Source organism: Chaetodon trifascialis, chromosome 2, assembly GCF_039877785.1.
Source record: "Chaetodon trifascialis isolate fChaTrf1 chromosome 2, fChaTrf1.hap1, whole genome shotgun sequence".
Lineage (NCBI taxonomy): Eukaryota > Metazoa > Chordata > Actinopteri > Chaetodontiformes > Chaetodontidae > Chaetodon > Chaetodon trifascialis.
Genome location: NC_092057.1, coordinates 10,600,470 through 10,622,099, shown reverse-complemented (window position 1 = coordinate 10,622,099; position 21,630 = coordinate 10,600,470). Strand labels below are relative to the sequence as shown.

The window sequence follows — 21,630 nt, the reverse complement described above, 5'->3', positions numbered from 1 at the left end:
CTGAAGGATATAGCTATATGTAATCTAATAGGAAATAGAACAAACAACCCAAAATGTGAAAGCCTAACTAGTCACTCCACAGTCCCAGAAACTAACCAGGGTCCCCACACTGGAATACAACCCTGCTGCAGGTTTACTTTCAGTAATTTAATTTGATTAAAGACACATTTGTTGAAGAATATGCAGCATGTAAGCAGAACATCAACTGAAAACAGTATTAAAAGGTAGTTTAAGTACACTTTTTGGCAATCACACACCATGTCATTGTAACTTCCCTGGTTCAGGTTTGGACAAGAATGCCTCTTTAATGTCATCCCGATTTTTGTCATATTTACTGACAACTGTCTACTGCCTCTTATGAAAGACAAAGGCAAAACTGGCCCAAATAAATAAAAAATGGATTCTGTCGCATGGCCCTCAGGCTTCAAGATTAAGCAAACATGTATAAGCTGCAGAGCAATGCTGTTCCTTATTTCTTAACCAACAACCCCCAAAAATCATTTTAAAAGAACAGCTGCAACTACAGGGCCATAACCATTTTAGTTTTTAATTGCACTTTAATGGTGCATACTACCTAAAACATTTGCAATTTATTGAATTACCACGTTAACTGCTACACAGACCCTGAGACCCTCTTTGGTAACTGAATTTCATTCTGAGCACCCAGAACACCAAACAACTCCCATTTGTGCTCTTCACTGCAGTTGAGCGGAGGGAAACCAGATGAGAAGGATTTGGAAACACTAGTTTTAGACAAGAGCATTGACAGACCTGAGAAATGTCTTATCGTGACAGATACTGTATCATCAAGTGTTACTTTATTAGACTGCATATTTACGTTTGCCTTGGCATCGCTGAAGTCAAAGCTGTCCTTCCTGACAGAACCACAAAGACATCCCACATGTTGAACTAAATTCAGATTCATTAGAAAAAGACAAGAAAACATTGAATGTCTCTGCACAACACAAAGTCAAAGCCAAATGCTGCCTGGAAGATTTCTACAGACACTATGAAACCAAAACGTGAAGACATTTGAATTTTCTCTCTGCGATCATCTACGTCGATCTGTAACCAATTTTATTCTCTTTAGGTGCGATTCAGCTGTTATATACACACATTATTCATCAGTTTCAGTGCTGTTTTAACCATTTGTAATCCAATATGATCATCTCCTCACCTGTTCACGTGTGAGATCATACAAAATAAATTACAAACCTGTTTCATGCACACTCACACCTCACTCATTAAAATCAACTTGTACTAATTTCACATCATTTGTTTTTATAATCCTTTTTCACTTTAATGAACACCAACTGTAGTTTTTAAACAAAAAAACAAACAAAAACAAACTGGAAAAAAAACAACAACAAATGTTCCAGGAGGGGGGAAGAGTCTTGACAACAGGTCGGATGACTTGATCGGTATGTTTTCAAAAACCACATCAAATTGTAAATTCTATATAGATATACTCGTTCAACAAGTCTGCATAATCTGTCACATTAGATACATTTGACGTTATGTGGAAGTCACCTATTATCACCACTTCAGTGTTAAATATTTACTGCAAACCAGTCGACCAATTTAAGGCTTCCAAGTTTGACAGCGGAGTCAAGTCGATCTGTCACGTCCACAAAGTCCAGACCGGGCCTCGCCAGACTCTCAACCCTATCAAGAGGCGTTTCTCGATGTTACTTCAGAATGAAAAGGCCCCGAAAAGTAGTGTTGTGATCTTTTTTTTCTCTCAATCTCCTCAGAATATAAGATTATCTCGACATTTAAATAAATCACTGCATCTGGTGTCTTATAAAACACGCCAATATCTTCATTTCTTTGAGGGTGGCAGATAAAGAAACAGGGGAGTTTAAATATGCTTGTTGATTCAAACTATACAAACTCTGACCTGACAGAGCTCGAGGGGAATTGTGGGAGGTGGGATGGAAACAGGTAACCATGAACTTTTCCATTTAATTCTTTTAAAAGGAACATCGTCCGCAAAAAATGCTTGCATTATACAGTTTACAATGTAGTACCATGCTAGCGCTGCTTGCCTCGTCCTAACCGTTTATTAGCAATGGAGAATCAGTGCTGTTGGAAACTACAACACACACTACTGTTTTATCCCCATTCTGCCCAGGTGCCTTCTGCTTTCACCCAATCACAACGCCCGAAAGAGGGGGATGAGGGAGAAGGTGTGAACACTAACTGAGAGTGGAAAAAAATTAATCAAAACAGCAAATAATTTGTTTGTACAGAAAACAAACAGAAGTAAACAAAGCAGCAAATGCAGAAAATCACACTTCATGCATTCAAAATGAGTGGCAGCAGGAAAAAAACGGGGGAGGAGGGGGTAAGGGGGAGGGGGATTCACAGTTTTCTCAGCGACGACGCAGAGATGGATGAGGGTGTGCATACAGGGCAGGTGCAGAGTGTGTCAGCAGGGTTAGCGATCATTTCGAGGGACGTGATGTTCGCGCGACTTCGCTGAGCACCGGCTTTAGAACATTACTTGTTGGCTGGCGGATGTGTCGTCTGCTCGTGGGCAGAATGGGGGTAAAACTACATTCCTGGTCTGACTAAAATGGATTTGCTTTGTTAACGTAGAAAGAGTCTGTGTTTCCAACACTTTGTTAAATTCTTGGCGTTGCCTTCTTGTTTCATACAGTTTCTTTAGAGAAATGAAGCCTGCTGTAAGTACGCTCTGGTCTCCCGCTCTGGTCTGTATTGAGGGGGGGCCGAGGCAGCTATGATGCTGGGAGGTCCGCGCTGGAGGGAGGGGGAGGGGGCTGGAGGAGGCGGAGTGGGCGGAGGCTCAGACGGGGGGCGCTTTGCGCTGCAGTAAATACTGGTGGATGTCGTCTGCGTCGCGCTTCAGCCAGGCGGCGTTGAGGAGGATGTTCTCACAGCACTGCTGCACCGTACGCTCAGCCGCCGGCGCCGGGTGACTCTCAAAGAAACTCTGCAGGGACAGAAACACCCAGACAGACCAATTTAAGAGAGGGTGTCAATCTCTCTCTCAGGTGTTCATTAAAAGTCCTGTAACTTGCTCATAAAGATGGAAATTTGAACACCTACAAATCCCTATGTGTGATGTGATTGAAAGCTCCAGAGCAGCTACTAAATGAAGCCCGATGTGAGCGTTGCCAACTGCTGTTGCTAAGGCCAAAAATCAACTTCCAGTCTTGACAAATGTTATAATGTCAGAGAAGACAGACAGGTAACTAAAGCTGCTGTGTGAGGGTCTGATTTTAAAATTAAACGGCAAACATAACGTGAAAAACTCTGTAACAAAAGGGCTTTTCTCTGCTCATCCTTTAAAATAAGGTCATTTTCCCCAAACATGTCGTGTACAAACAGACGTACTGAATGAAAAAACTATGGAAGATTTCATCCCTTAAATATCTGTACTGTAATCTGAAAAGCAAAATCCCAAATGCAGAGCCACATTAAGGTTAGGAAAGACAGAGAAGTGGTATTTTTATAAACTGTCGTTGGTAATATTAAATCATACTCAAAGGGCAAATACCGAATTTCAGACAAACAGATGATCAGAGTGTGACTGATGCTTTGAGTGATGATGATTAAGACAAATATCACACAAAACCTCCACATCCATGGTTGGATTCCACCCAAACCTCTTCATTGTGTGTCATGACAGTAACTTTAAGCAGTGGTGGACAAAGTATATCATGAAGCAACATTTAACTCTTACAATGGTGATTTCTCCCTACTGTCAACAAACAAATGAAAAGGCAAGCAACCAAATAATAATAATAACAATAATAATGTTAAACTTGTATCTGGTTAAATGACATTCATTGTGAGGTCATTCTGCCCCCTAGTGGTGAAAGTAGTTGGAAAGAGTTTTGCTAAAATGTACCCATGATTCCCAACATAATTAATCTGATTTAAACCTAACCTAAACCTTGAACAGTTTCCATTGAAATCTGCTTCAAAGAAAAGAAGACTGAATGATTTACATTTGGCAATTGGCAAAATATTCAATTAACTTTTCTTTCTTCTCTAAAACAAAACAATTTCCTTCAAAAACAAGAAATGAAAGTGCAGAATAAGAGGAGAGGAGTTCGGTGAAGCTCTCACCTTCACTTCAGCAGCCATTTTGTCAATAGCAAATCCATCAACTGTGAGCTGCAAAGACATGAATGGGAAAGAACATGTGAACAAAAGCACACAAGACACTGAAGTTCATGCTCAAGTCCGACTGCCTCGCAACTTAAAAGATGATAATTCACCGAGCAGAATAAACGTGTTGGAGGCGGCAGTGGAAAATAAACTGACATTACCACGTGGCATTACGTTCTGTGTGAGGCAGAAGCAGCAGGAGTGTTTTTTACCTTGATAAGCCGTGATATGAGGAAGCCGCCCTGGTAACGATTGTAAAGCTCCTCCCAGTTGTCCTTGACAAACTTCCAGGCAGCTTTCCGGCCTTGTTTACTGCTTCCTGCCACGCCCCCGATTACTGACACCGTGTCCTGGGGACGAACCTCTTCCTGTCAGGGAGAAGACCCAGAGGGAGGTTAGCTGTGGTGAGGTTTGTTCAGATCAGCATCTCCCGGATCACTGGGAAATGCCTCCCGTCAACCAACGTGGACACTGGACCAAAAAGCAAAAGGCTTGAAACTCTCTGCTTATCTACTGCTGAATGAGTCACAGACATTTAACTTACTGTACTTTTCTACTTGGAGGCCTCATTCGTTTCCTCCAGTGAATTATACAACACAATCTACTACTATCACTCAGCACAAAAGCAGGGAAAAATAAACTGAAGCTGGGTCCAAATAAATAAACTAACAGCAGAAACTGGGTCTGACTGTCCTCCATGACATGCATGCTGGTTCAAAATCGAACTGTACAACAAATGACACCTTCATTTCCTGTCACCCGGATCAAAACCAACATTTGGCAACATGCAGTAAACGTGGTCATGTGTACCGAGAGGGCGAAGTTAAGGACTTTCTGGATGAGGTCGGGGGCAGAGATGGCGCCCAGCACTCGCTCGATACGGTTCTTCTCCTCCTGCATGTCTGCTTGTTTGTGGAGCTAATGGGCCAAGAGACACAAGAGAAAGGAAAAAAGAGTGGAGAGAGAACAAAGTTGAGAGAGAACCACAGGGAGAATGAGTGAAAGAAGAGCAGAATAATCCGACAGAATAAATAAAATACTAGGAAAATTCTCAGTTCTTTTAGGGTGATATTGGTAAAGGTTACTCACTCAGATTAAAGTAATCTGTGAGTGGAACTGTCCCTGACGGTGCTAGCTGCAGTCTTACCTTCAGCATCGTGTCCAATGTGGCACTGTCTCCATGCTTCAGCACTGTTAAATACACCTGAAAATAACACACACAGTGAAAATGATCCTCCAACATGGTCCTTTGTATTGTTAGATGTTATGGTTTCTGGTCCATCCCTATTTTTTCTGATCAATATCGCCTAATGATGTGTCTCCTTCTCAAAGGAAATGTAATCATTCAAAAACAAGAAGTAGAATTGAGATGCTGCTGGCTGGACATAACCAGTATAAAGCACGGCTGCATGTGACGTGCATCATGGTACGCTGCTGTTGTTGTCCTGGTATAGAATAATCTTTTTTAACTGTCACACTGTCACAGGTGGGGCTGAAACTATCAGCCAGCTCACTCCATGTTCACCACAGCAGCTGATAACCTAGATAATGTCGCCTATCAGCCTACTCCACACGCACACACGTGTTTGTGTGGAAAAGGCATTTTGGCCTTTTCCCACACAAACTGTGTTTCAAGTGATTTTTGAAAAGCTCTCAGTGTGAAGATATTCACAAACTCGCTTGCAAAGCTGACAGAGAAAAGAGAGCACTGATCTCTCCTTTGTTTACATCAAGAGATGTCGTGCAGTGCCCGCTGTGGATAAAACAGTGCTGGTGCTAAAAGGACTTTTTATATGTTTACTCATAAATGCTCAGTTACTCTTTCACTTGTATTGAGAAACAAAGGTGTCAAAATGGGCTCCAGAGGTCACTGCTGTATAATCCAACACTGTGGCGACTTAAACACTGCCACCAACGTCGCTGGTTTTAAACAAGACCTGACCAGGCAGGTAGCCTCCCAGTAAAAGCTTTTTGGCCAACTTGACTTTATGGTTAATTCGCTGCCTGTTGGTTTGGCATGCTGTTCAGGATCAAACAGCAAATTCACAATCAGAAAAAACGAGACAGTGTCAGTTTACAAATCCGATGTTGAAGAGAATACAATCATCTTGTTTTTATGACAAACCAGAACGTGCGAGTTTGACGGCTGTTTGAGAACATGCTTCAGAAAAACAGCTGTACAAAACACTTGTGATCTTGCTTACCGGGCTCCTGAGGTCCGCAGGCAGGACCTGCTTGCCCTCCACGTGGTCCCTGAATCTCCGTCGGGCCTCTTCCAGTGTGGGTTTGTGTCCCGCCTTCCCCAGCTTCCCCAGAACCAGACCTCTCAACAGGGCGTCCAGGTGACCTGCAGGACAACAGTATCACGCTCAAGTTATTGTCTTTCTCTCGACGAAGCAGACAATAACTTCAATCTTCAAGAGGACATTCAGGTCAGTTTGCAGTCTGACCAGCCGATCAGTGTCAGATATCCAATTCTGTGCTGGTGAAATTTACACACATGTGGCGCATGTGTGAGGTTTTATGAGGACAGTCATTGGTGGAGCATGTTTCTGCAGCTCCTCCTCACCTTCTCCTGGTTTGCTGTCCCAACCGAGCTCCAGGCCGATGGGGGTGAAGAGGTCCCGGATGAACTCCTGGATCTCCTCGTGGAAGTCAGTGTGGGACAGCAGCGAGGACAACACTCCCAGGTTGCAGCTGAGGTCGCTCCACACTGTGTAGTTGGGCTCGTTGACGAACGCCTCCATCAGCTTCAGCACCTCCACTGTGCTGATCATGCCTGCACGAGACTGAAGCCAAAAAACGAAGTTCAGAAATGCATTTCCCTGATTCTGATTCTGTAAACTGAACTGAAGAACAGTTTTTAGGGTGTACTGAGTTGGCTCTTGTGTCACATTTGAAGTCAAAAAAGGTTGAGGAAAAGCTGCTCAACAAACTCAATTATTGGCTGAAACCTGCTGTTAGTGAATCAGTCACAGACAAAATATGCATTGTCCTGTTGGGAATAACATGATTTGCTCTAAAATAAAAGAAATGTCAAATCATGTATTAATCAGCAGTTAGATTTTGTGACTTCTTGCTTTGGATTTCAATATGACGGTAACCTTCCCGTGACCTGACTGTGTGTCACTGAAATGTCTCACACAAAAGACATGTCCTGACTGTGTCAGTCTTAGTCTCGTGGTCAGGCCGACGTCAGAGCTACAGGATGTTTTCTGCGATGATGAAGCTAAAACTGAAGCAACGTGAGACTGAACAAAACGTTTTTGCCAACTGACAGCTGAGTATTAACACACTCACAAGAACTCATTTTAACTTTAATACTGACTGCTTGTCCTCATGCACCAGTAAACATCCATGATAAGAGAAACTACTTTCAGTTTAACGTAGCGACAACCAATCAGTCCCGCTGTTCTGTGTAAAAATATCAAAACGTCTGAAATTCAATAAAGAAAGATTTATGAAGAAGATGTTATCTGGCCTGAACACTGCTGCTGTTTGTAGATCAACATCTGATTAAACTGTCTTTGTAGAGAATTCCCATTTCATCTTAAACAGAGTTTGCATAAGAAGAAACAGCAGAGCAGGAAGGTGTTACATGAAATCCTAAAACTTCATCATCGTGCTGACTCACTGCAACGGCTGAAGGGGGAGGAACCCAGAGGATGACTGAAGGGTTGGTCAATGTTTCATCTGTTACAGTTTCACATTCACCATCAGCCTTTAGTTGCCAAACACACAAACCGGAAGGAAAAATGACCTGCATTCAGGTCTGTCAAAGCAGTTGTATGATATTACTTCCAAAAGAGATTCCCATAAAAGACAAGACACGAAGGCCACTGTGGGCTGTGTCATGCTGCACGACTGAAAACGTTATTATGAGAAAAATGTTCACAGCATGAAATACCAGTATGGAACATGACGTGTCATTTCTGTTAAGAGCTCATTATTCTGAGACCAGTCATGTGCTATATCATAAAAATCTTTGGTCAGAGTATATAATTCAAAAAGACAGCAGCTAAAGAGAACAAGAAAGAAATACAAGCGATTGTTAGTGTTGTAAACCAATTTGCTATTATTTAACTTTCTGACTTGACAAAGTTTCCAGAGTTTCCAACAGTTTCTCCCAGGGTGTATATAGACAACGCATGTTTATCAAACAAATATCTGGGTTCTTTGCTGCTTTTATTACAATGGTAGACTTCCTCCCAAAATGTTTCCAAGAGTCTGAAAAGTTTGGTAAAAGGTAAAACCATTAATATTAGGACCATTTGTCTATCAACAACTTCAGCAACTTAAGTTGAATTTTCACTTGTTTGACTTCCTTCCTTCCTTGCCACATCATTCCTCACTTTTCCTTTTTCCTCTTCCTGCTCTGCACCACCCTGCATTTGTTTGGACTTTATGGGAGTAGATTTCATTTAGTCCTCACAAGCAATAAGCCTTTTGAGGTGTCTGAATACTTGTAGCTGATTACATTTAAAAACGAAGAAAAAAAAAAAAAGAGAGGAAAGGTTTATTATTGTTTTATCACCCAGCAGTAGTGCTGCGTGTGCGTGTGTGAGTTTCACCAGGGAAAAGAGGTCGTTCTGCAGGCCGAGTCGGTCCACAGGCTGCAGGCTGAGGTCTCGGACGCCCGGGAGCAGACTCTCCAGCATGGACGAGCTGTACTGGATGCGATAGAAGCCCACAGTGCCGGGGTTGATCTGTAAACAGCAGGGACACAACTGGGTCAGACTGCAGGGAAAATGTAGTTTTATCATTTTTACCTCTCAGACTGAGTGCTTTTATCCAGCATGGCTTAGAGTGAGTGAAACAGCATCATCCTAATGCTAATGCTTGAGGGTTTAGTCAACAATGCGCTTGTTGTAGTGGCAAAATTTCCCCAGACACTGGCAAGTCTGAATTTAAACTGAACAAACATTAAAAAAGAGAGAAACTGCGTCTTTCAAGTTTCTTATTTTTTGCAGATCTGTAGCTCTAAACAGCAGATGGGAGCCTCGTAGGTCTGGCTCATAATTTAGTGGCTAACAGAAACGTCAAACAAGTCGATCAACAGGAGTGGAGACGTGGGGATTCAAGGCATTATTTATAGATGAGCATCAGTTTTATGAGCCCAACCCATTTTCAGTCCTTTGTTTACACCGTTTATTTCCATCTTCACTCAGACAGCAACATTATCAACAGCTGCACTAATTTGCAAGAGACACCCAAGAGAGATCGAACAAGTCCATTCACATCCTTGTCACATTTAAACAAAGAACAAATTCACACTCTCAAATCAGCAGAACAAAAGAAATAATTACCTAACTGACTGAAGTGCCCCTCTTTTAGCCAAGTAGGTGAACACCTGTAGCATTTTCACAAATACGGCCACATGTAACAGACTTGTAAAGCCATACAGCCATGTAGAGCCAATCACATGAATTTTCCATGTAGAAAAACAGTGAAAGGCGACTGAACGCTGTAGAAACACATCCTCTGTGGAAATTATTCATCCATATCTAAACTTCAATTTCAATAAATCAGTGAAGGATTTTAAGCTCACTTGTATTATCAACAGTTAGAGATGCACCAATCTGAACCACCAGTTTGGTCTTTTCATGATACAGACCTCATTAAGCGACCAATCCATATTAAACACTTTCATCGAAAACATCACCCACTATCTGGCACATTCATTCCATCCCAGCAGGGCAGGAAGTCACGTTTTACTTCACTAGTGCCACAACAATCCTGCTGGTGACAACTGAATCGAAAAATCACAAGTGATATCATCAACCCGGATAAAGTACAGGTAAACTGAAACCTCGACCTCACCTTGACCCACTGGTCCGGGTTAACGCCACTCAGAGTGATGGTCGTCTCGGGTCTGTCCAGCAGAACCTTGAGCTTAGTGCATTTGGGGTCCTCGCTGGTACAAATACTTATGGGGACCATCCAGCTGGGGCAGTCCTCACCTGTCAAACAGACAAGTCAAGGAGCCAATGAGAAGCTACCAGAGCATTAACGCTGCGTCTGGTGCAAATGATTCGAGTTGCACAGGACACCTGAAAACACTACTGTACATGTACATAAACACTCACCATTATGTGGTCCACTGGCACAGAACTTCTTCTGAGATATCTTGAGGATGCGGTCGTCACCTTGCTATAAATGACATCAGGGTCAGTGTGTGTATGAGAATCAACAGAACAGGGTACAACATTAGGAGACGCCACGACACAAGCACTTTTTCCACTTCTGCTGGAGTATTTCAGTATTTTACTGTTTAGTCTCTTCAGAGAATAAAAGTTGATGTGTAATATATTTTGTCTGACGAATTCTAAGATCAACCTGTGAACAGACTCTGCAGTAGCCTGTTAAACTCCCCGACCACAAGCAACTCAGTTTGCAAACAAAATGTCAAACATTGATTTAAAGCACTCAGTCTTGTGGCTGTAAGTGTCCGGGAAAGCTCACCTGTTCCTGGTCCACCACTATTATGGGAAAGCCCATCTGCTTGGTCCACGAGCCCATCACTGCAGCGATGGGTTTTCCACTGGCCTGTTCCAGACAGTCCCATAGATCCTCTGTGGAAGACAGCCGGGCGTCAGACGATTAGGAATCCATGAAATTGATTAATACTGCTGTAAAACATTCTATGTCTTTATATGTCTTTACCTGTCGAAGCATTTTTATGTTGGAACTTCAAGAGGTAGGCGTTCATTCCTTTCCTAAAGTCCTACAAAGAAGGAGAAAGAGGTAAAATATAGTGTACAAAATAGAAAAAAGGAAACAATACCACTCTGCAGGCAACTGAGAGCGTTTGACAACTCACCTCGTCTCCTATGTAGTTGTGCAACATGCGGATCACAGATGCTCCTTTGCTGTAGGAGATGGCGTCAAAGATTTCATCTACCTCTGATGGATGGCCAACATTCACCTGGAGCACAGAATAAAGAATTAAGAGATTACTTCCAAAGCATTGCACAATGAGTGCGGTGTCCATTTTGCAGACATCATTAGATTATAAACTCCCTGCTTTGTGAACAACAGCTATAAAGATGAGACATGCACCCCTGTAAAGTCATCATGACCGTAGTCACTAGTTGCCATGATAAAAACATTCCTCTTAACAGACCACATGAGCCGGCAGCTTTCAGTTTCATAAGGTGGATCCGTCCAGAGCTCACCTCTATGGGGTGGCTGCTGTCCAGCGCGTCCAGGTCCAGAGCGCGGGTGTAGTCTGCTGAGACAAACTGGGTCCAGATGTCGTACTCTGGGAAACAGTGGTCCACACACAGATACTCAATCCAGGATGCAAATCCTTCATTAAGCCACAGATGGGTCCACCATTCCTGTAAAAAACCCACACATATATACACACACAAAGCTGACACTGTGCCCTCCAGGTCCTTCAACATTTCAACAAACATTTATGTTCTACAACTGATAAAGGAAACGCTTTCTGGATTTGACAATGTGGCACCAAACAGGTGTTCCTGATGCAAAGGTAAGCCACTCCACTTTTTTGTTGCCATTTGTTGGCAGCATTGTCTCTATTTTGGTTAGTAGTAGGTTCTTACTGTCCTACACCCAGAGACTGACTGGTCCCTTCACTCACTGGTTTATCAGTTTTTCTCATCCATATTTCATGCCTTTCTTCAGCACACTTTAGAAGCAGTCTTTCAGTTATTGCTTTATGTACTTTTTGTATCATTGCTGTTATAGCTTTTGTTATTATTACAGCAGTTACAATGTTACAATAGTTACAATATGGCTGGTTACCATAGTGACCAAGTTCCCAAACCACTGGTGGGCAAGTTCATGTCCAACCACCAGCGCCACCCACTGCCTGGAGGACGAGCAGGAGTTCTTCGGGTCGATTAGCAGCGCTGTCTCCCTAGAAAACAACAGAAACTGGAAGTTAACACAAAGACAGATGAAGGTCGACACTTCCTCTCAACACCAGCAGGTTTTTCCTCCATCAACCGGCCAGAGGTCACAACAGCTGCTGGGCTGTTTATTAAGACAACCTGCTTGCAGGTGGCTGTAGATGGATAAATGAATGGAGCCTGCTGCCGTATGCTAATCACATGCCATCTGAACAGCTAACAGGTGGCGGCACATCCAGCTAACCACAAAGCAATTAAAAAGCCATCAGGGCTGTCGACCAAAAGTGCAGCAAGACCTTTTCAGAAAGAAAGGGGAAACTTAAGGGACTGTGGCTAAAAGTGATTTTCCTCATGCATTAATTATTTGATGATTAATCATCACTACAAAATCTCAGAGAGTGAAAAATGCTAATCCAAATTTCCCTGAGCCCAAAGAAACATGTTCAAATTCATTGTTTCATCAAATCAACAGCCCCAAAATCAGAAGGCATTAAATATATGATAATATGAAAAATATAAAAAGCAGTAAAATCTCATTTGAGCCTCAGAAGGTTTGCCTAAATGGCAGTGACAAGGTTGGTGAATGAAATAAGTAGCATTACTTGTTTTCCACTTTCATTTGTTAAAAGTATGCTGATGCTGAGTGTCGTGATGATGAAGAGCAACTAAAGCTTACCTGTAGGTAACAAGGCCCCAGTTTTCCATGGCACCTGAATGGGAGGAAGCAGTACGTGTCATCACTGCAACATTTTGAGTGGAAATGTCTGAAATTACTGAACATAAAAACTAACAGTTACTCACCAGCAGCAAAATCAGCAATCGCTATGAGATCAATTTTAGGCAAAGGATAAGGAACATTGAAGTAGTCTTTGTAGAAAGGTAAGGTCTTGGTCGCAACCTGCAAGAGAGAAAAAAAATGTTAGAAAATATATGCTCTTCTGTGTCCCATCTTATGTCAACACATCAGGACAAAGTGACCAATAAATAAGAAACAAAGGATCAGAGAGTGTTCAGGATGGAATCAGCTATCATACAAACACTGGTCAATATGGCTGCTGTCTGTGCATTTGTCTTCCTCTGTGTGCAGAGCCTGGAGTGAGTCCACTGCCGTGACCAATGGGATAAACTGTGTTTTGCTGTCTCAAAATGGAAAAGCACTTGAACAACATTCTTACCTCCAGTGCAAATTTCCCTTGTTCTGCCTTTCCGACAGGTGTATAGACGCGTACCGTTACACCGTCTGATGATTGGCTCTCCACATAGTCATATTCACCAATGACAAAAGCTACAAGGTACGTGGACATGATGGGTGTGGTGGCAAACTTCACCTCCACGAGGTTTTCATCATCTGGATATGGCTTTCGATCAATGACATTCTGGAAAAGGGAGGGATACAGTTAAATGGCTCGCACATTACTGACAACAAGAGAGCGTTCAACAATGCTGAGACACTTCTGTAGCAGATCATTGCTCAAAGACAAAAGTCCCAACAGTCCCAATGGAAACTTTGGCCCAATGGTGGCACTAAAACAAAAAACAGTAGGTTACAATAATCAGGAATTAAGAACCTGAAATCATTGATTAAAAAGGACATTTTTGTTACTGTCAACAAATCTCACAAAAAAGACCAAAACCAAAAATGTGTTTGTTTGTCTGTCTGTCTGTCTCAAAACTGTCTGACTACTTGACCTTGTCTGTGGCTCCCAGCTCTAAGCCCATTAGTTCCTCTTGAAACTATGTATTTTAGTTTTCTTTTTGTAGTTTTCAGCAGATCTTACTCAAAAAGGAGGAAACTTCTTGGACTATTTTCAGCGGGGGATTAAGGCACATTTGGTGCTGTAGTGAGTGCTTGCGGCAGCAGGACGGTGTGTGTGGGACTGAGTTAAAATAAACTGCAGCGTGTGTGTTCATGGTAATGAAGGAACATGTAGAGCAACAGCGTGGCTCATTGATGTGTTTTCAAAAGTGTCTGGACAACAATGGAGCTCTATGGCACAAAGGAAGAAAATGTATCAGGCTTTGATACACAAACAATTCATGTTAGCAGATATGTTCACTGTTGGTTCAAAAAGAAAAATCCTGATAATATCTCCAGACTCCTCCTTTAGCACTGATGTATCAACAGTCATGATGGTCTGGCTCATGGCTATCTTAAAACAGAAGTAGATTATCTTTCACCACCTGTACCAGTGTGTAAACCCTCATGTTAACACAAAGTATCCACTGAACAGCATGTGCACGCCTGCACAGTCAAGCTCAATGCAGTATTGTGTTGCGCTGGACTTTAAAGGTCACAGTAGACTCACTGAGAAAATAAATTTCAGCAGATATGTGGACACCAAAGGTCAGAAGCTGCACAAGCATCAGTGTGTGGAAACCTTAGTCCTGCTGGCCAAACTAATCATTATCTTCACTTCAACCGTGAGCATGACTGTTTGTAATAATCATCATTTGTCAACAATAATTTAGATTATTTTATTATTATCTAGGATTATTTGCCTGTAACATTTGGTAATTTGTCTTCCATAATCAAAGTTCGCTGTTCCCGTCTCCTGGAAAAGTTTCTATTAGGATACAACACCTGATACCACTGGACATAACCTGACTGACAGACTGCTTTCATGTCATTCGTATTTACTCAGTCAGCAGAAAGACCCAAATTCAGCTTTATCATCACCATCCAGATGAACTGCGTTAGCCTGGAGGGGTGTTGTTAGGAATAATCTAAACCAGATGATGTTTTCTGATGCAATTTAGCTGCAAAAGCCTTCATCTAAAATGACTGCAGACACGGAGTGTGTAATAAACACAAAACATGCTTTCAGGAGAATTGTTCTTACAATGACAAACCTCATTTATGCGTACAGTAGTTACACTTCACATGTAGTTAAACATAACATTAGCCAGAGGTAGAATATGTAGTGACTGTCTGCCCTCTATTATGTAAGCTATGAAAAGAGAGGGAAGAGAAAGGAGGGGAAACACACACGCAGGCAGAGACACATAGACAGAGACACAGAGAGAGAGACACACACGCAGACACAGACACACAGAGAGAGACAGACACAGACAAGAACCTTGGCAGCTGAAAGTGACTCAGGCAGTCTGGGGGTCTTGAGGTTCTCAGAGGGGGGAGTGAACGTATGACACGTACCATATTTGACAAGGCTACTCGGTCCTTGGGAACTATCAGAGCGATGTCAAAGGTGGCTTTGATAGCTGGCTCATCCCAACAGGGGAAAGCTCTGCGAGCGTCCGTTGCCTGGAGGTGGGACAGAGAGAGACAAAGGACACAAACTGAGACCCTGTGTGTTCGATCCAGGTGATTCCAGACTGTGATCGGATTCAGGCTGAGCTGGACTGCGTCTTGAGATGCATCTTAAACGATTCTCCACCTGCTGTAATCACATTTCGCTTGTCCGATCACATTTGTTTTTTTCTGTGAGACACACATTGGCACGCAGATATACAGATAGGGAAGACTGCAGAAGGAGGCTGTTTGCATACGGACTTTACCTACAAAGAAAACAAATGTGGAAAAAAAATGACATGGCAACATTATGAGAGAATAACACACAGAGGGAAGCACCAACCTCATTTCTAAACTTTTGGGGAGAAATGATTTGAATTGCGACACAAAGAGATTTATGGAAACATGAAGTTGGGAATGTTTCTCGTTTTATTTTCCCTTTCAGAAGTCAAAGTGACACAGACTCCTTCCCTTTGTTGTAGAAGCAGGCAGCAACACAGTCAAGTATTCTTATCTGTGCCAGGTAAGCTGTTTTTAAAGCCAGTACACTGAAGGCATTACAATTGTAGTATTTCTGTTAAATTAATTATCTAGAGCCACTGATTTTGTCTACTAACTAACCTTGGAACATAGGCAGCAATACCTTTTCTCAGTTGGACATCTGAAACAGCAACCATTAAAAGCTCGCTCACCACAGGTGTCCACTGACTGGTGTCGCTGGTGACCGGTCACTGGAAGTCATTACAGCTTCTACCAGTGTTCATTTCACTTTGTCAAAGCTACCAGTCTGCACCTGTGCCTGAAACTGTTTTTTCAAAACCAAGCGTGCACTGAAACATGTGAGCTGACAGGTAAACAGAATTTGTGGTGAGGAAGTTAACCTGAATAAGATTACTTGTTACTCGAGGCAAAATCAACCCAATAATACATTATTTTACTGCAAGTTATTTGTTTCTATCCTGTTTACTTCCTTGTTACTTGTTTCTTCCAAAAAACAAAACAGCGCACCTGTCACCTTTACGTTGGTCAGGGCTCGCATGTTGTGATAGAAATGTATTGACTGTCAGCGATTATTCTGTGCCTTTCGCTGTTGAATTGTCTGAAAGGCACGACCACGACACCTTTCCAAAGTTAGAATTCAGGGGCAGAGCTATCTCAGACAACTCTCGTAACTTCTGCAGAACCAACTTCATAGAGCGATTGACAGGTGAGTAATTATGAACGAATCAAATTAGGCTGGGTTTGATCTTGTCTCTCAAGCTCCGTTTTCATTCTTCACACAACTAACTCTGTCACTTCGGAGACGACGACAACAACAACAACAACAACAACAACAACAACAACAACAACTGTGTCGCTATGAGAGCACACTTTTCACTCTGCCTTCAAGTCAGGTCATTTCAAACAACTACAGACATTTTTGCCAAGACGCGACTCTTCCGACTAACTGTTTTATTTCAAGCATACCTCTGTTGACCGGCTTTTGTCAGCATTACTGCACTGAACTGACCTGGACTACTTTATGGTAACACTGGATTTCATCATTTATGCATCAGTAAGATCCCATGGCTTTATTTGACAAGTATTTAAGTCTGCATAAAAACAGACATTTCCATGCCTTGTTTTATCTGTACAGTAAACACTTTCTCAAAGGAATGAAAATAATAAATGGCATTACGCAGTTGAAGTATTTTGAGGACAAGTTGTCAGCTGGCGATTCTTTACAAGAAAAGTGTTTCAGTGGTTGGAAACGGATGCAGACTAGAACCAGGACATGAAACATTTTAACCACGTGGCAAGGAAATGATACCAACCAAAAAGTTCAGAAATCATGTAACATGAAAGGTTATTTTTGAAGTTATTAACTTCAACTTGAAATGTAACACTCCAACAATATCCTGACTTTTTTTTTCTTTTTCTCTGGGCTTTTTAGCCTTTATGACAGTGACAGCTAAAGGCATGACAGGAAATGGGGCAGAGAGAGGGGAGGACATGCAGCAAATGAGCTGCAGGCGGGAGTCAAGCCTGCGGCCACTGCAGAGGGCCGACAGCCTCGATAAATGGGGTGCACACCCTACCAGCTGAGCTATAGGGGCGCCCCTATACCCTGACTTTTAAGCATGTAAGGTAAGCAGTCAGCAATCACCCCATTTTAACATTCAGCAATGCATGAAATCTGAGTGAGGCCACTACCTGAGAAGTCCATCTATACTTTTTAAAGTTAGTAATGGACTACATGAAAGTCAGGCCAAATAAAGTCAATGTTTCACATTTGCGCCCGTGCACCCTCTCATGCACTCAGGTGTGCGTTTTGCAGGTGACAGAGGTTGAGCCTCTGGTGAAAACCTGCCAGCAACACCAGACTGACCTGATTTTGGCTTGACTTTCCAGAAACACAAGTCAACACACATTAGCATTTTCAAAACATGCAAAGAAATAGAATGATATTGCCTCATCTTTAGGACCATTCTAGATACCAACAAGAGTCACATGATCATCACACCCTCCTGTGTTGCAACACAGGCAAGTAGTGGGTTAAGCAATACAAACTTTCCCAAAGAAAACATCCCATTCCCCTGAGGCCATCAACTTACCTCAAACTGTGTGACTGCAGCGTAGCGGATCTCTCCAGCAGAGGTTGTATATTTACTTCTATAGAATCCTTTCATTTTGTCGTTCAGTTCCCCAACAAAGTCTATCTTCAACGTGCCGGAGCCTGGGGAGGTGTGCACAGAGAGAGTTGCACTGTTCATTCAGCCACGACCGAAGGGGGAAATTTGTTATTCTTCAACTGCAATGACGATGGAAAAATGTTTAAAAAGCAGAGACAACCAACAGCTGAGCCAAGTGAATCCCTACTTACCTTTCTGTAGAGCGCTAGGAAATGACAGGGTGACTTTCTCATCCTCATTTTGATAGTTAAATCCTGTAGCATTAATTTCTAAAAAGGAAAAAAAAGAGGCTTACCAGAGTATGAACTATTTCCTTTTCTTGTATTCTGAACTTTAAAAAAAAAAACAGGTGTAATCCAAAAATCATGATGAGGAGAGAACAAATACAATACCCACAAACTGCATTTGCCTGTATGACAATGTCATTCATAAAGAATAAAAGTTGGGGGAAAAAAGCTGACAAAGTCTGACCCTCACCTTCTCCTCCCTGTGGCGCAAAGGACGCTGTGATGATGTCGATGTCAGCACAGTTCATCACAATCTGATTTGTGGCTTGTGTAACCTGTAAATATTGACATAAAACAACATAACTTATACTTATAATCTCTACTGTGCCGTACTTTCAAACACCAATCTGTTTTGGGAAAGATGAGGTTAAAATAAAGTCTGACTCCCCAGTGAAAGCATTACCTGGACTTGACAATGAGTGTGTAAATTAGAGCAAATGCGTGTTTGATGGTAAATTCAAACCACAGTCAGATAGCTTGGGCAGGAATGAATCTACTAACTGTGTGCTAAACCTACAGAGGCAAAACTGGTCACAGATAAATTTTTGAGAAAAGACAGAAAGTGATTCAAAGGGAAGACAGACTATGGGGCGTCTGACAGGGGATGTGACTGCCTAACTTACTAAAGGCGAAACACAGTGGTGCATTTGGATGCCATGCAGTTTTCAAAGAGGGCAGTAATAGTGACATTCACGGTTTGTGGCACTGCTGCTTCGACACTGCTGTTGTTTGAGACACTTGGAGGCTGACACAGCGGCAGAAAGGCAGCAATTATGAAGCATGCCAGGGAAATGGCAAAGTGCCACGTTGCTTGAGTTTCTTCCGGTCCATTGTATTTTACCCAGGCTTTGTACAGACCGCAGGTAAACAGGGTATTACTAACAAGCTATGGAGAATTGTCACAGCATTAAAAAACTTTCAGGAGGCCTTAAATACTTGTTGAAATGGGAATTTTCATTTATTACCAGCTAACATTTAAATGATTAACACGTGGATAGCACTTTTGAATGTATTCAAAACTGGTTTGAATGTTTTATAAATACAGTTGGCCTAAATGTGGTTCAATATGTGTTGCTTTAAAAGTTCCTTTCAGCATAATAACTCATGATGTCCCATATACATTCCTTGTGCTAGGTGTCATTGCAGTACTGGTGCCAGTTTTGGTAGCAATACAAAAAACAATACTTTCTCAATGCCTGTGTTTGCTGTGACACTTTAAAAAAATAAACCAAACTTCTAAAAAACCATCAAGTGCCATCAGTGGTTTAGTGCTGAAACAAATAATCGCTAGAAAAATAATCAACATTTTTGATAAGGACTTGCACCAAGTAAATCTTTCAGGAAAAATGTCTGCTTCTCCAAGGCAAGGATTTACTGCTTGTCCTTGTTTTCTATAATTTGCAAACTGCACTATTATATTTGCTTTGTATTTATATTATTTTACTCATGTTGGGTGCAGTTTGTGCTAATTTGTTATTCAGTATGTATTACTTATAATGAAGTAAATAAATAGAAATAAATATAAATGTTATATAAACATAGAAAAACTCATACTTGCACATTAATATATAATGACGCTGTCTGTCTTGACTACCCTGATAAAGTGTGACGAGGGAGTGTTTACAACCAGACACAGGTGGTGAGGCGCTCAACCAACAGGTGTCTGTGGCCGTACAATAGAGCAATTTACACACTGCAAACCCAAATGCTATCTGGTAAAATAAATGCGAAGCGAGCTGGCATGTGTTTTTATGTGTTAGTTACAGTAGATACTATCTACACCCGCTTCCCAACAAGCAATAAGGAACCCAACTGATTCATAACTTAAAAGCTTACTAACGTTGGAAGACAGTTTCCATTGCTCAAATTTGCCCAAAAGCCTGTTCAAATAATAGTTCGACCTTTACTGGAGCTGCTCGGAAAACACGCTCCCATGCAAATTCTCTCAACACATGTCGTTTTACGATCAGGGCAGTTTCAAATTGTTTATACATAACGTGTAACTTAGTTGAACTCAATGAGTGAGTGAGGCAGAGGGTGGGAGGGGGCGACATGATGTTGCCATGATTTAGCAAACACTAGTGAACGTTAGCTTGGCGCTACTTGGCTAGTTAACAACTTCCGTAATCAATATCGTTATCCGATTAACTCATAGTGACTTATTGTAATGCACTGCTGTTAAACGATGCTATCGTTGCTGGCATAACAACAATCTGCTCCCGAAATACATTAAGCACATTGCTGAGCGCTGTTAGCAGGCTAATGTCCACGGTATGAGACGGCTGGCTAAGCTAACATGAGAGTGCAAGACTCCTGCTGGTGAACTGGACAGTTGAACCAGCTAGCTTCATTTAGCTTGCAGCTAGTCACAGAAACATCCAGCCCTCTTTCCATTCATGTGTCTTCTTCGGCCAATGTGAGTAAGTCAGAAACGGTTAGCTAGTTAGCAACTGGCGGCTAACGTTAACATTAGCTAACACCTGCAAGTACCGTCCCGTCAGCTAGGTTACGACTGCTGGGCTAGGAGCTAACAATTTATGGTTACCAGTCGAACACGGCAAATTAGCTAGCTACTGGTAACGTTAGCTGGTCAGATTACATAACAAGATCCCCGCCATGCACAGACAAATCCATCCATGTATAAAGCCAGACGCTCTGGTACACATACCTCCACCAGCGCCTCCAGCTTGCCTTCGAAAGTGAAGTCGATCAGGTCGGGCTTCAGACATAAGCCATAGTTGACGGGGTAAACGTCAGTTGGTAACCGTACGAAGGGCCTCCTTTCGGGCATGGTTCCTGTATTTTGGCCGGCTGCGCTAACGAAGACGGTGCTGTGTGTAATTCTAGTTATCGCTCTGAGTTTTATTAGAACAGAGCTGACCAAAACGGGCCTCGACAGTGAGGATGGACAGCAGGTAGTGAGTCTGTGTACGAATGACAACGGCACCCTGCGGCCCAGGAGCAGCAACATCAACTGAAACCCTCTCAGCACTGTCAGCTACAGTTCTCTCCTCGTAGCTCGCCCAAACAACTAAAGTTAAGCAGCGTCGACCTACAGACACCCTACGTCATCACGTTTCAGCGTACGTGCCAAACGTGTGTGTACATGGCTCTGCCCTAAAACGGTTTTAATTTCCTATTTTAACAAAGTATTAACTAAAAAAATACTACAATTTCTTAGTGCAACTTAACATCTGAACCTTAAACCTCTAAAACAGGAGAAATACTGAAAGAGGCTGAAGTGGTAGAATTGGTAGTGTCAGTTTAAGTGTCAGCACCGAATTAAGATGAAGTGTCAGTTGAAGCCCTGTGTTAAGTAAAGTATGTATTATTATAGTTATATAAGATGGGGGAGGATTCTTAAAATTAATCCCACATTTACCAGCTGCAGCAAAGTGATGAAC

At 42.1% G+C, this 21,630-nt stretch overlaps 1 protein-coding gene across 1 annotated transcript; it reads right to left on the bottom strand.

Moving 5' to 3' along the window:
* Nucleotides 1–801: 801 nt before the first annotated feature.
* On the bottom strand, nucleotides 802–21,282 carry npepps (aminopeptidase puromycin sensitive). Its single transcript, XM_070972767.1, has 23 exons — nucleotides 20,895–21,282; nucleotides 18,417–18,501; nucleotides 18,131–18,208; nucleotides 17,862–17,983; nucleotides 15,172–15,279; nucleotides 13,193–13,393; nucleotides 12,819–12,915; nucleotides 12,694–12,727; nucleotides 11,911–12,025; nucleotides 11,316–11,480; nucleotides 10,961–11,065; nucleotides 10,804–10,864; nucleotides 10,603–10,712; nucleotides 10,227–10,290; nucleotides 9,961–10,100; nucleotides 8,712–8,846; nucleotides 6,710–6,929; nucleotides 6,345–6,487; nucleotides 5,288–5,344; nucleotides 4,951–5,058; nucleotides 4,353–4,508; nucleotides 4,099–4,146; nucleotides 802–2,956 (listed from the first exon to the last, which is right to left on the bottom strand). Exons 1-23 carry the CDS (start codon nucleotides 21,195–21,197, stop codon nucleotides 2,810–2,812), a joined length of 2,802 nt encoding a protein of 933 aa, XP_070828868.1. The 5' UTR covers nucleotides 21,198–21,282; the 3' UTR covers nucleotides 802–2,809.
* Nucleotides 21,283–21,630: the final 348 nt, after the last annotated feature.

What these genes read in the sequence shown, in the direction of transcription:
- npepps (XM_070972767.1), bottom strand. Translation starts at nt 21,197, where the DNA reads ATGTTGCTGCTCCTGGGCCGCAGGGTGCCGTTGTCATTCGTACACAGA. An exon ending in ACAGCAGCCACCCCATAGAG is followed by an intron (nt 11,066 to 11,315) that starts GTGAGCTCTGGA and finishes TCTGTGCTCCAG; the next exon opens with GTGAATGTTGGCCATCCATC. An exon ending in TCCTTAACTTCGCCCTCTCG is followed by an intron (nt 4,509 to 4,950) that starts GTACACATGACC and finishes TCTCCCTGACAG; the next exon opens with GAAGAGGTTCGTCCCCAGGA.